The sequence below is a fragment of the Anomaloglossus baeobatrachus genome, chromosome 1 (genome assembly GCF_048569485.1).
Source record: "Anomaloglossus baeobatrachus isolate aAnoBae1 chromosome 1, aAnoBae1.hap1, whole genome shotgun sequence".
Taxonomy (NCBI): domain Eukaryota; kingdom Metazoa; phylum Chordata; class Amphibia; order Anura; family Aromobatidae; genus Anomaloglossus; species Anomaloglossus baeobatrachus.
This window is the reverse complement of record NC_134353.1, coordinates 310162294-310176242: the sequence shown is the minus strand read 5'-3', so window position 1 is coordinate 310176242 and position 13949 is coordinate 310162294. Positions and strand designations below refer to the sequence as shown.

General features: G+C 45.5%; 1 protein-coding gene across 2 annotated transcripts in view; it reads right to left on the bottom strand.

Moving 5' to 3' along the window:
- Positions 1-13949, bottom strand: part of RASSF6 (Ras association domain family member 6) — a 281755-nt gene that overhangs the window by 33682 nt on the left and 234124 nt on the right. For both annotated transcript variants that reach the window (XM_075351194.1, XM_075351201.1), the window contains 2 exons: positions 8523-8671; positions 7294-7391 (listed from right to left, as the gene is read on the bottom strand). In XM_075351194.1, the coding sequence (XP_075207309.1) occupies positions 7294-7391; positions 8523-8671 (247 nt within the window). The remainder of the gene's footprint in view (positions 1-7293; positions 7392-8522; positions 8672-13949) is intronic.

The window sequence follows — 13949 nt, the reverse complement described above, 5'->3', positions numbered from 1 at the left end:
GTGTGGGGATGTCACAGCGGCCTGGCCCTGCTCCGTGACCCCGGCGATGTCAATAAAGATGGGGATGGGGATTATGGGAGTAGTTATTCATGACGCTACCTGTGGTGTGCGGCCAGTTATTAGCCACCCCTTCGGAAAGTCTCTCTGCTGGGATGGATGATGACGCAGCTTGGATGTTGCAGCTCTCCACAGGTAGAACTAGGCCCCACAGAGGATGTTGGTGGTAGTGGTCACCGATGGTGCAGGGGCGCGATGATAGGAGCGCCGGCAATGTTGGGACGACACAGAGGGTGCAGTTCAAGTTCTTTACTCACTGAGGTCACTGCCATTGGACTGCTGGACTCCGCTGTGATGGGCTCTAGCCGATCCTGTATAGTTTGGAGGTCAAGGGCGACGTTTCCTTCTGTGTGTCTTTTCCAGTGGTCTTCCCTCTGGAAGCTCCTGGGCCGTGGAACGGGTCACGTGTGCTTGCAGCACTCCCCGCGAACCCTGGGATCCCCTTTCTTCTTAAAAACTTGGGTCGAGTCTCCGGCTCCAGACCATGGGCCCCTGTCTGTCCTTGTCACTTCTGACTTGTTGTCTCTTCCTGAGTGCGACCTGGTGCTTGCTGCGCCCGGAGCTAACTAACTGCTGTGAGATGGCTCCTTACTTCCCCTGCAGGTGCCCCGCCTCCCGGGTTGCTGAACTAGTAGGCAAGAGGTCCCATTCCTCGTAATTGCCACCCCTGGCGCCTACCCTGGCTCAGTTCCAGTGACAGAGCTCCCGTGTTATGTGTTGAATGTGTTGTTTATCAGTAATGACCTCCTCCATATCCGAGATGAATACTGCACCTCAGGTGAGGTGCAGTACCCTGTGGTGCCTGAAGTCGCAGAGGCGTCACTATTATCCCCAGTCTTTCCTTTGATGTGTATGTCCCCAGCATTTCCAATGTGAAGTATTTACCCCATCTCCTCCTGTGATGTATAAGTCCCCAGCATCTCCAACATGATGTATTTACCCCAGCTCCTCCTGTGATGTATATGCACCAGCCCCTCCCATGATGTATATGCCCGAGCCCCTCCTGTGATGTATATGTCCCAGCCCCTTCTGCGATATATATGCCCCAGCCCCTCCTGTCATATAAATGCCTCAGTGTCTCCAATGTGATGTATATGCCCCCAGCCCCTCCTGTGATGTATATGGCTCAGCCCCTCCTGTGATGTATATGCCCCAACCCCTCTTGTTATATATATGCCTCCAGCCCCTCCTGTGATGTTTAAGCCCCAGCCTCTCCTTTGATATGTATGCCCCCTGCATTTCCAATGTGATGTATTTGCCCCATCTCCTCCTGTACTCCTGCGATGTATATGCCCCCAGCATCTCCAACGTGATGTATATGCCCCAGCTTTTCTAGTGATGTGTATGCCCCCAGTCCCTCCTGTAATGTATATTCCCTAGCATATCCTGTGATGTATATGCCCCAGCATATCCTGTGATGTATATACCACAGCCTCTCCAGTGATGTATATGCTCCCAGTACCTCATGTGATGTATATATTAGAGGAAACACTGAGGGCATACACATCACAGAAGACACTGAGGGCATACACATCACAGAAGATGCTGAGGGCATACACATCACAGGAGGGGCTGAGGGCATACACAACACCGGAGGGGCTGAGGCATATACATCAATGGGAGGCATATATATGGCTGAGGGGCACAGACAGCATATAGGGGGCATGAACAGCACTGCTGGGGCACAAATATCACTGGAGAGCAGGCATCACTAGGGGGGCATGGACAGCACTGGGGGAGCACAGACATTACTGGGGGGCATGGACAGCACTGGAGGAGCGCAGACATCATTAGAGGGGCACAGACATCACTGGGGGGCATGGACAGCACAGACATCACGAGGGGGGCACGGATATCACAAGGGGAGCACGGACAGCACTGGGGTGCATGGACAGCACTAGGGAGGCTATTGTGAATGTCATCCGAGTGGGTGCTGGTGTGGAGCTCCCTCTGGTGGCCAGGAATGGTAAGGAAGCTGATTTTGAATTTGTTATTCAAACAGGTGATGGAATTACATGGGAATCCAGGAAATAGTATTGCAGATCAGCCTAGTCTATTTAGGAGAGCATTTTGTGCTTGGCGGCCACCGGTGATAAAATGTTTCCTGCCTGCTTCTGAAGATGCCTGGAAGTTTTCCATTCTGTTTCTCCTGTTTATTCGGTGTCCAAATCTACTCCAGATAAGTTTACTGTTTCTGTGCTTAATTGCTGGATTTGCACTTAAAAGTGTTTTTGCTTATTCCATTTGGTTCTGTGTTTGGTTTCTTGTATGTGAGGATCTGTTTTTCTGCTTCTGTGAGCAGAGCAGTAACTCCAGCAAAAAAGGGAGCTTGCTTCCTGTTCATGTTTGGATTATTTTCACTTGAATATTATTTGTCTGTGATTTTGTTCCTTTCCATTATATCTTTAGTTCTGTTTAAAGTGTCTGACACAAGAGTACCTGATATAGTGGGGAAGAGTCCGTGTGGTCTCAGAATTTTTTATTATCAGGAGTTTGGTATTTTTTGCAGGTTTTTTTTGCTGGCCGCAATCAGTTATCTGTCCTGTCCTGTCGTATCTAGTAAGTCGGCTCTTACCTTTGCTAATCTATATTTTCTATCTGTGTATTGTGTTTTCTTACATCACCATTGTTGCATGTTAGGGGCTTGCTATTTCTTTGGCGACTGCTCCGAGGCAAGTTAGGATTTCTCATTTCTATCTTTGAGGTGTAGCAAGTTTCTCAGGCAGTGACGAGGTGTCTAGGTGTGTTAGGAACATTCCACTGCTACTTCTAGTGTTGTTTGATAGATAGGGGATTGCGGTCAGCTCAGTTTCCAACTACTCTTGTGGTTTTGTTTTTTCTTGATTAATGGGACTTTTTGTGATCGTCCACGGTTACCAGATCACAACAGGGGGCACTGGGGAAAATGGATAAACCATGCGGACCACACACTTCACTAGGGGAGCACAGGCAATGAAAAGTAGACAACCACCAACAGAGTGGGATAGAGCAACCACCAGGGCCCATAGATCTCATGGGTCAGCGTCAGACGGGCATGGCCCCTCAGGCCCACAGAAAGCCGGGAGCGGACTCCTGAGATCCACACCAGACAGTCCACAATACACAAAAACAGTGCAGAGGAAAGGACAGCGACCACCACCCCGGGTGAGCGGACCAGAGTACAACTGGCCACGGCGGCTGGCCACCAGCAGTTTGGTTTACCAAAAGACTCGTGTGATTCATTCAATTTTGAGTAACCAACTGTCCCCTGGTCCATCTGGGCGTATGATCCCCTGCCGTCGCCAAACCCTACACAGAGACACTGGGCCCCAGGGCAACCATCCCTACCAACGAAGGGGTTAACATCCGGCTGCCATTCCATCCCCCCGAGTATCCTACTACAGCAGCGGTGGTGTCCCACCTCACCACAGACTGTGGGTGGCGACACAGACATTCTACAATCAATCCCGTACATTGTACAATCAATCCCTGGGTCCGGGGAGCCCCTTGAGCCGTGCTGTAGGCCCCGGATCCGAGCAGCACCGGCTGCTGGCACGGGGGCGGCACACACACCACCAGAACAGAGACCAGACAGAAGGAGTCTTGAGCAGTTCAAAGGGGGCTTTGTCTAAATCATGGTTTTTGGGATTTAGCCAGAGACCCCAACGTAAGTGCTCAGCAGAGAGTGCAGGATAAATGTCAGCAGAGCCTTATTCCGATTAGCAGTACAAAAATAATTGGTTCTTTTTCTTTTGCACGGTTCTCTGTGCAGTATTGGTGATAAGATGGATTCATTTTGCGGATCTGTGCGATTACATCAATAACAGATTTACCGTATATAGTTTTGTTTATGTTTTGCTGCCATGACAGTAAAAATGCTTTTTTACAATAAATAGTTATTCTGTTGCAATATCCTGAGAGCTGTAACATTTTTATTTTTTTGGTGAAGAGGCCTGTATAAGGGCTTTTTTATCGCCACCAGATGGAGATTTTGGGGGGTACCATTTTGGGGAACATAACATTTTGATCACTTTTTATTCATGTTTTTGAGATGAAGAATGAACAAAAAAACAGCATTTCACTTTTTTACATTTATTTTTGCGCAGTTCACTGTGCGGTAAATGTGAAGAGGCGGATTTATTATTTGGGTCAGTATGGTAACAGCAATAAAATACATATATCACTTTTTTCATGCCTTACTACTTTTACACACAAAAATCTATTTTATTTTACAAATTCTGAAAGCTGTAAATTTTTCCTTTCCCCAAATGAGCCATATTAGGACTTGTTTTTTGCAGGACAGTTGGGCTTTTTCATTTCTAACATTTTTTTTTTTTACATACGAGCTTTTGATCACTTTTCATTCACTTTTTTGTGTGTATAGTGATTTTCTTTTTTTTTCCTTTTTTTTTTTTACCGCATTCGCCATACAGAATAGGTAACATGACATTTCTTTGTTTATTTTTTTTTTTAACACAAAAGCTGCTATTTTTTAGTGGGGAAGTGTTTTTTGTGGTATGAGTGTGCTTTTTCTGTATTTTTTTAAACTTTTTTATACATTTTATTCAACTTTTTTCCTTTTTTACTTATATAGCAGCACAAGAGACCTGTTAGTGATTCACTGCCACACGTGAGTGTCTCGCGTTCCGTTTTTCGGGTCCGTGTTCTGTTTTTTATATCCGTTTCACCGGTACGTGTGACATCCGTGTGATGGCGTATGCTCGCCATGTGTGTGTAGGGAATGTCTGTGTATGTGTGAGATACATACGTATAATGTCCGTGTGCTGTCCGTTTGAAATGATCCGTGTGTGAGGCAAAATGTCGTTGATACACACTCGCTGACAGCAGACACAGACAGAGTCGCGCGATGAGAATGAACTCGGATGAACTTTACCCCACTTCGTTGTCATACCACGGTTCTGTCTGTGTGTGGCGTACTGATTAGCGGTCACCCATGAAGGACTCACCGGTGACCGCTAATCCCCTGAGTGACTGCAGTTAGGGGCGTGTTTAGCGCTGCCGTCACTCAGGCTACCCGTGGCTAGCTGGAGTCCTCCACCCGAGACCGCAACTCACCTGTGACTTCATCGCTGATCATGCAGATCACTTCAGTCACTTGGGCAACTTGCTGTCACAGTTGGAGGATCCAGCGGTGGCCACGAGTAACCTGAGTGACGTCATCGCTGATCGCGCGGCTCACCTCAGTTGCTGAGTGGAGCTCACACAGAGCAGTCGTGGTCTGTGGCTGCTCCTGTCAGCTTCATGTTGCAGAGATGAGAGCGTTGTGGGACGTCGTGTGGATTATGCCGGACCTGGATGGGTATTTGGGGCTTAATAAATTGGTGAAAGAGGGTGTTTGTTTTTGTGTATTTTTCCAAATAAAGGATTTTTTGGATGTGTGTGTTTATTTTCTTTAACTTACAGGCTAATCATGGAAGGTATCTCGGGGAGACGCCTTTCATGATTAACCCCTTATTACCTCGATTGTCACCACACTAGGGCAATTCGGGATGAGCTGGGTAGAGTCTCAGAACTGTCGCATCTAATGGATGCGGCAATTCTGGGCGGTTGCTGGCTGATATTGTTAGGCTGGGGGGCTCCCCATAATGTGGAGCCCCCATTATGAGAATACCAGCCTTCAGCCGTTTGGCTTTACCCTGGCTGGTATCAAAATTGGGGGGGACCGCACGTCGTTTTTGTTTATTTATTTATTTATTTTACTGAATGATATAGACCCGCCCACCGGTGTTTGTGATTGGTTACAGTAAGACAGCTGTCACTCAGCGTGGGGGCGTGTCTGACTGCAACCAATCATATGCGCCGGTGGGCGGAGAAAGCAGTGAATACGAGATTGAATAATGAGCGGCCGGCCTTTTCAAAATAGTAAAAGCCCCCGGAGCTTTTTGACAGCTGTGCAGCGCCGCGCTGGTGATCGGGGATCGGTGAGTATGAGAGAGGGGGAGAGACCGACCGACGGACAGATAGAGGGACAGACAGAGAGAGAGACAGACAGAGCGACCATCTGACAGAGAAAGATACCGACCGACCAACAGAGTTTGATTGACCGACATTGCATTAAGAATGCACAAAAAAAGTGATACGGACGGTACGGGTACCACACGGACATGCTATGTGTCACATACGTGCAGGCACAGACCCATTGACTTTAGCGTGTCTGTGCCTGCGTGATGCCGGAGAAAAACGGACATGTTGATCGTGTGGAAAAACGCACACACGTACAAACGACACGGACACATGTTCCAAGTGTGTTCACGTGTTTGTGCCTGTTACCATACGGTAACATTGGTGTACATGTCTCCGTGCCGCCGGTACGTGCAAAAATGTACCAAACACGTACCGGTGGCACGGATGTGTGTTGGAGGCCTTAGACCAGGCTTATTGCTGGATCCTACAGGCTACCATTCCCTGGTGTGATTAGATGACCCAAGGGTACTATGGCAACAATTGACCCAACACGATTATCATTGTGGGGGTCCGATCTTGCCAAAGGGAGTTTTTTTAACCCCCATTTAGCCATTTAGTTACCTCTGTCGCGATTGATAGTGGTATTTAAGTATCTAATTGGCCCCGATCGGTTCCAAAGTGGGTAAGGGCCAATGTTTGGGGCTGTCAGCTGTCATTTATAGTTGTCACCCATACCAATATCCCACATGGGGTGGCGCAATTTACTCATTGTAACAGTGCTGAGGCAAAGCCTCAAAGTTGAATAGTCCCCAGTTGGTGAGCAGCAAGTCTTGGTGTCTGAGACAATAGTTTTCATTAAAGTGGGTCTGCGAAAATGTGATAAACATTGTGCCTATGACATAATTCAAACTACAGCCACCAGTTTCTCCAGTAGCAGTGCTCACGAGATATATATATATATATATATATATATATATATATATATATATGTGTGTGTGTTTAGAGAAAAGATTTATTTTGTCTCATGTCAGTGCTGCTCCTTGGCTGAGGCCTGTATCTTGACAGTTGAGATAATCTAAAGCTTAGTTATTGCAGCGTGCAGCCGTCCGGAGACATACCGTAACTAGCAAGGTTCCTGTTTGAAATATGTCACAAGGCGCCATGTTTGTCACATTCTTGGAGAATTCTTTTAACCTCTCACAGTGGGATTTCTTATGGTGACAGTTTAACTTAATCCCACACATATATTGTTGAATTCTCAAAGGCACCACAATCCCCAAAGTACACATACATGAGTTTGCAGTAAACACTTAAATATTAAAGAAATATTACCATCCTTTGAGTCCAACTCAAATTCTGAATTCGCCACAGGCTCATCTATTTCTTCAATGTGATGAAGATCATCAAATTCACCCCAGCGCATCATTCCACTAGAAAAAAACCCACAAAACTACAGTGTCTATACTTGACATGGAATTTAAGAACATGTACAGTATATACCGTATATATATTATAATGTAAGATTTATTAAGCTTAAAAAGGTTACTTAAAAATAGATAATTTTATAATATTTTAATTTTGAAGGGATTTTTCAACAAATTTAGCTTCCACCACAACAAGCAAACGATTGGTCATTGATCCTGTAATACATGGGAAGCACAACTGAGTGTGTCACTGTGGATGCTGCTTTTACATAATTCTCTGTTCAGGCTCCAAAATTATGCTCCCTAATAGTTCCTATGGGCAGTGTATATCTCCATGAGAAAATGTATTAAAAAAGTACTCCTCATGAAGGTTTTTGTTTCCATTAAATCTGTGTATATACGTTGTAGTGTAGTGTGTGTGATAGTATAACTCATCTACTTCCCTCTTCTTCAGGATCCAGGTTTATTCTGCTCCTCATCTCAGTGACATCAACAGTTTTTAGACTGTCCAGTTCACTCTAAGCTCTATATGTGAGCCAAAAGTTTCTACTACAATGTATGCTTATGTAGCCTCATACTGATAATACCTAGGTTAACATTGTAAAAACAATTCTGGGTTACGCAGTGCACAATGTGACCCAATCAGTCTGCAGAGCTGTGACGTCAATGAGAAGAGCAGAATAGCAATGGATGCCAGAAAAAGTGGAGATAGGGGAGTATATTACCTTATTCACATTACACTACAGACACATATATATAGATTTACTGAAAAAACATAATGTCACGGCTTCTTTAATGATGGATGGAAACAGAACATGCAAAAGTAAGGTTATAAATAGAAAAGCATAGCATCATGTCGCAAAGCATTTCATTAGCTTTTCGAGGTTGAATGTATGTAGTCTTTCTCTTTAAAGTAAACTAGGGAGTAGGCTTTGTGTAAGTTGTTTGAATCATATTGACAAGGGTCCTATTAATGATAAGCTGGAAACCTTTAATATTAATGGATATTATATTAGTTGGAAAATCCAATATCCTCACAAGTAGATTATCCTCTCAATATACTACTAGCCAGACAACCACACTGAAACAATGAAATATGGAAAATACAGCTATGTTGTCACTTCGTATGAAGAATACCTCTTTGTTATGCTTGATCCAATAACTTCGGGCAGTTGGATACATTCAGAAGAAACACATTTTTCGTCTTGCATTTGAAATCTAATGGGCCGTTGGACTCCCCAGAAAATCTCAATAAGTCCAGATAAAACAATTTGTTTTTTGTCATCCTGTGATAAGAAAAAGCGCTTTGTATTAAGCAGGCACATAAGCAGCAATGCCCATCTACTTTCGTTTTTGTATTTTTAGAATTATAATTTCTACTACTGTTTTTTATTTTAATGTACACAAAATGATGAAGACACTTAAGCGGGCTTTACACGCTGCGATCTCGTTAGCGAGATCGCAAGCGATTGTACCCGCCCCCGTCGGTTGTGCGACATGGGCAAATCGCTGCCCGTCGCGCACAACCTCGCTTACCCCGTCACATGTACTTACCTGTCCGGCGACGTCGCTCTGGCCGTCGATCCGCCTCCTTTCTAAGGGGGCGGGTCGTGCAGCATCACAGCAACGTCACACGGCAGCCGTCCAATAGAAGTAGAGGGGCGGAGATGAGTGGGACGTAACATCCCGCCCACCTCCTTCCTTCCACATAGCCGGTGGAGGCAGGTAAGGAGATGTTACTCGCTCCTGCGGTGTCACACACAGCGATGTGTACTGCCGCAGGAACGACGAACAACATCGCTAATGAGAGGTAAACGATTTTTTGTTTTAGGACGACCTCTCCGCGGCAAACGATTTTTGCTGCTTTTGCGATCGTTTTAGGTCGCACATAACTGTTACACACTACGATATCGTTAATGACGCCGGATGTGCGTCACAAACAGCGTGACCCCAACGATAATTCATTAACGATATTGTAGCGTGTAAAGCCCGCTATAAGGCCACTTTACACGCTGCGATATCGTGACCAATATCGCTAGCGTGCGCACCCGCCCCCATCGTTTTTGTGTGACACGGGCAAATCGCTGCCCATGGCGCACAACATCGTGCGGACCCGTCACACTACTTACTTGCCTAGCGACGTCGCTGTGACTGGCAAACCGCCTCCTTTCTAAGGGGGGGCGGTTTGTTCGTCGTCATAGCGTCGTCACTAGGCAGCCGCCCAATAGAAGTGGAGGGACAAAGATGAGCGGGACGTAAACATCCTGCCCACTTCCTTCCTTCCTCATTGCCACCGGCGGTAGGTAAGGAGAGGTTCCTCGTTCCTGCGGTGTCACACATAGCGATGTGTGATGCCGCAGGAGCGACGAACTACATCGTTACTGCAGCAGCAACGATATTCGAGATTAGGGGGGCATGTCACCGATGAGCGATTTTGAACATTTTTGCGACCATTCAAAATCGCTCATAGGTGTCACACGCAACGACATCACTAATGCGGCCGGATGTGCGTCACGAATTCCGTGACCCCAACGAGATTGCTTTAGCGATGTCGCAGCGTGTAAAGCGGCCTTTACTCTTACTTATTTCAGTCATTACGCTCATTGGTGCAACTTGGATTCCCAGCACCCAGGGCAAGACAAGTATTTTACCCTCCCAACTTGTGATCTGTATAGTAGTATATAAGTAATATATTGCTATGTCTTTACTTTTTTTTATTGGGGTTCCTGAAGAATAGGGCTCACTCCACTGTTGTCTACAATCTTTACACTAGGGAGGGTACATCTGTGCTGGGGGAAAAAATGGCTAAAAGGTTACAGTAGTGTTTAAAGGGATCCTGACAGGTCACCTATGCCCTCCCACCCACCAGCATTTATATAATTATTATTAAATATTGTGCCTAACAAGCTCTTTATACTGCCTGACACCTAAACACATATTGAAAAAATGTCTTTATAAAGTCCTTTTCTCATATGAAAATTATCAGTTTGACTAGTTGATGGGGCATTAGTTCCTTGTTAGGCACGGTATTTAATAAATAGACAAATCATTATTTCTAATAGTCAAGAATTCCATAATAACAGGGTCTTTACCACAGGACTGGCATATTGCAAATGTGATGCTAGTATTCAAAAAGAGGTGAGAAACAGAGCCTGGAAAGTATAGAGTAAGTTAAACCTCTACTGTGGGCAAAAGTAAGTTAGGTTCCAGACCAGGCAACAGTAACCCCATGGTTGTTCTCTATCTGCACATTTCAAATGCATTTGATACAATGTCACATAAAAGGTTGGTACATAAAAATGAGACCATTATTTGTAAGGAGACCCCCGAATACAAGGCCCTATAATGTTAATGCTGGATTAACAAGGGTTCCAAGTTAAGTATAAATAGTAAAGGCGATAGCAGTCACCCTTGAATGTTCCATTATATATGGCAACTCCTGGGATAAGATTCCATTTACCTTTACATTGGCAGTCAGTTTTGTGTAAAGAGCTGACATACATTGAAGCATGTTAGGTTTTAGACTCATGCCACAGAGTCTTTCATTCACAAAAGATCAGTTTACCCTATCAAAGGTCTTTTCTGCATTGGTAGATAGAAGCATAAGGAGCTGAGTCTCTAATCTGGATCTGTGTATAAGGATGAATGTCTTGGAAGTGTTGTCTATAGCCTCTGTTCTCATGAATCCCACCTGATTTGAGTGGATAATGTCCGTTAAAAGAGGGAATAGTTTGGATGAAGTCATTTTTGCAAACAGTTTAATATATACATTAAGCAGTGAAATATGTCTATAGATTGCACATAGGGATGGATGTTTCCTTTCCATATGGATGACTGATAAGTGGGTACGTAAAGAGTCCCCCAGAAAGTAGTAAAGAATGGAGAGATTCGCACTTAATTGCAAGGGTCCTTGGAACCTCTGTTAGTGTTCTGTCTTCTATTCATTAAATAGGATAAGGGTAATATCGTTTGTTGCCCACAAGAGGTCACTGTTGGCTTTCTTATGTTTTAAGTGTTTTCCTCATACATCTTCACAGTATTTTTGTGGGTTGGAGCCTGTTGCTTTAAGGAAAAGATACTTCCTTGGACTGCCCCTTTTCCCTTCCCTTCCTGAGTTGGAGATGCAGATGTCTTGGTGCCTCCATAGGATTCAGAGGTGCTATAGCTGGCTCTAGTTCCTTTTCTTCAATTGTTCCTCCTGACTAGTGGATCCCGTTTTTACCAATTAATCATCCATTTCTTATGATCATCCACCTATCCATCATCATTTAATAAATAAAGACTTAAAGGCAACACAGTCTGTTTATTGAAACAGTGGATGAAGGTTAGCTGTATGCCGGAGTCCACACAGCTCACACGTGGACGAAGGCAGAACAGTAAAAACGGGCTGCTGGTCGCAGGCAGCGATTGTACGAACTGTACGGGACAGCTAACACCCACGCTACACGGCACACGGGTATTACAGCAGCCGCCATACAGCTACATAGAACAAGAGCGCAGTCCAGCTCCAGTAAAGATAGCCGGTCGCAGGCTGTAGTACGGGACCGCTAACATCCACGCTGTACCGCATATGGATGTCGCAGCAGCCACCATACAGCCGCAGTGACTAGACCGCAGTACGCCAGAAACCACCATTCCACTCTCCACCACGCGTAAGGCCGTCCGCAAATAGACTCTGTTTCCCGCTAAAGTAGTCTGCAGCCAAGTGCACAATGTCTGTCAGCCGAGCGTCTTCCCTGAAGACAAGGTCACGGGCGAGCTCTGCTAAGTCCTCAATTAGGGAGCTTGCTGCCGTCGCCCGCGCTGAGGCCGAAGCAGCTAAAGTGAGGTCCTCCTTCGCTGAACAGGAAATGCAACTCAAACTAAAAACAGACAGAGAGTGCACGTCTGCAATCAGAACAAGAAGCAGAGAGTGTACGTCTGCAACTGACTCTAGATAACAGAGAGCACAAGAGAGTGGTGTTTTAATGCCGCGCCAATAGATCACTTCAGATGATGTTCAGACCAGTGTTACTTTATTGTTTTCCAGGTCAACGCGTTTCTGGGGCATCTGCCCCCTTCATCAGGACCACCAAAGAAACAGATAACATCCAATCAGATTGGATGTTATCTGTTTCTTTGGTGGTCCTGATGAAGGGGGCAGATGCCCCAGAAACGCGTTGACCTGGAAAACAATAAAGTAACACTGGTCTGAACATCATCTGAAGTGATCTATTGGCGCGGCATTAAAACACCACTCTCTTGTGCTCTCTGTTATCTACCGTTTTGGTGGCTGCAGCCTTGGATTGTGTGATACATGCGATTACAGTAGTTGTGGCTTCTCACAACTACATCTGGTGAGTAGTTTCACTCCCCCACCCCCACCCCTCACATATTGGGGTAAGACCCTATGCGCTTGTTTTTCCACAGCTTTTTCTCCGTGTTGCAACTGACTCTAGAAAGACTTTCCGTAGAAAAGGAGACAGCGGCCGCAATAGCCAAGGCAGAGTTCCTGGAAGCGGCAGAGCACCCTGAAGAAAGATGCAGCGATGTTCTTGGGCCGGACCTAAACCAGCAGGATCCAGCACAGCGCGTCGCAGAATACGTCTACCAATACTCCAGGATAGATGACAGCTCAGATGTGCTTCACCGAACAGACTACGCAGACGGCCAGCCATCCAACCTCGAATTACACCGCTTCAAGCAAGAGAGTGTACAGCACGAGGAGGTTCACCAAAACTACTATTCCACAGAGCGGAAGGTACAACCACCATCTTACCACAAAGAGACACCTTCCTCTCCGGGGAGGTACTATGCTGACTTTCTGAAGGCGGAAACACCCTACAGGTATGGTGATACACCACACAATAGACACGACCACACACCGGCTCGCACCAGCACTGACCAAGCCACCATGGACTTTGCAAAGTTCTTTGCTCGTCGAGATCTGATCACAAAAGGACTTGTAAAGTTCGATGATCGTGCCGAGAATTATAGGTCATGGCGAGCCTCGTTCCAGAACACCATAAGAGGTTTGGACCTTTCTTGTAGTGAGGAGTTAGATCTCCTGGTAAAATGGCTTGGTAGTGAATCGGTAGAACACGCCAAAAGACTAAGAGACATTAACATTAAAAACCCACCCAAAGGTCTACACTTGGCGTGGAAGAGACTTGATGAATGCTATGGGTCCATAGAAGTTATTGAAAATGCTTTGAAGAAAAAACAAAAAGCAGCACCAAATGTGCACTACAGCACTAAACATTCCAAACTGTACTTATTTTAAAAATTTTGAGATTTTTGGCAAAAAATTGCAATTTCTTGAGCTGCTTCGCCACGTCACGGCAAATCTCATTTGAAGCAGTCCTACACTAAAATATTTTTATAAAATGTGCCATACGGCCTCACATATGAACAGTAGAACTGCTCTTAGCAGCACTCACCTGGTCTATTTCAATCCCGTACCCATGACTGAGTCATGGCTGTGGGCGGGACAGGTCCAAGCAAATGCTGCATGAAGTAAATAGCCTGTGGACAAAGCCTGATGACTTAATGTGAACAGTCACCAACCGCCAAAATCTAGACAGA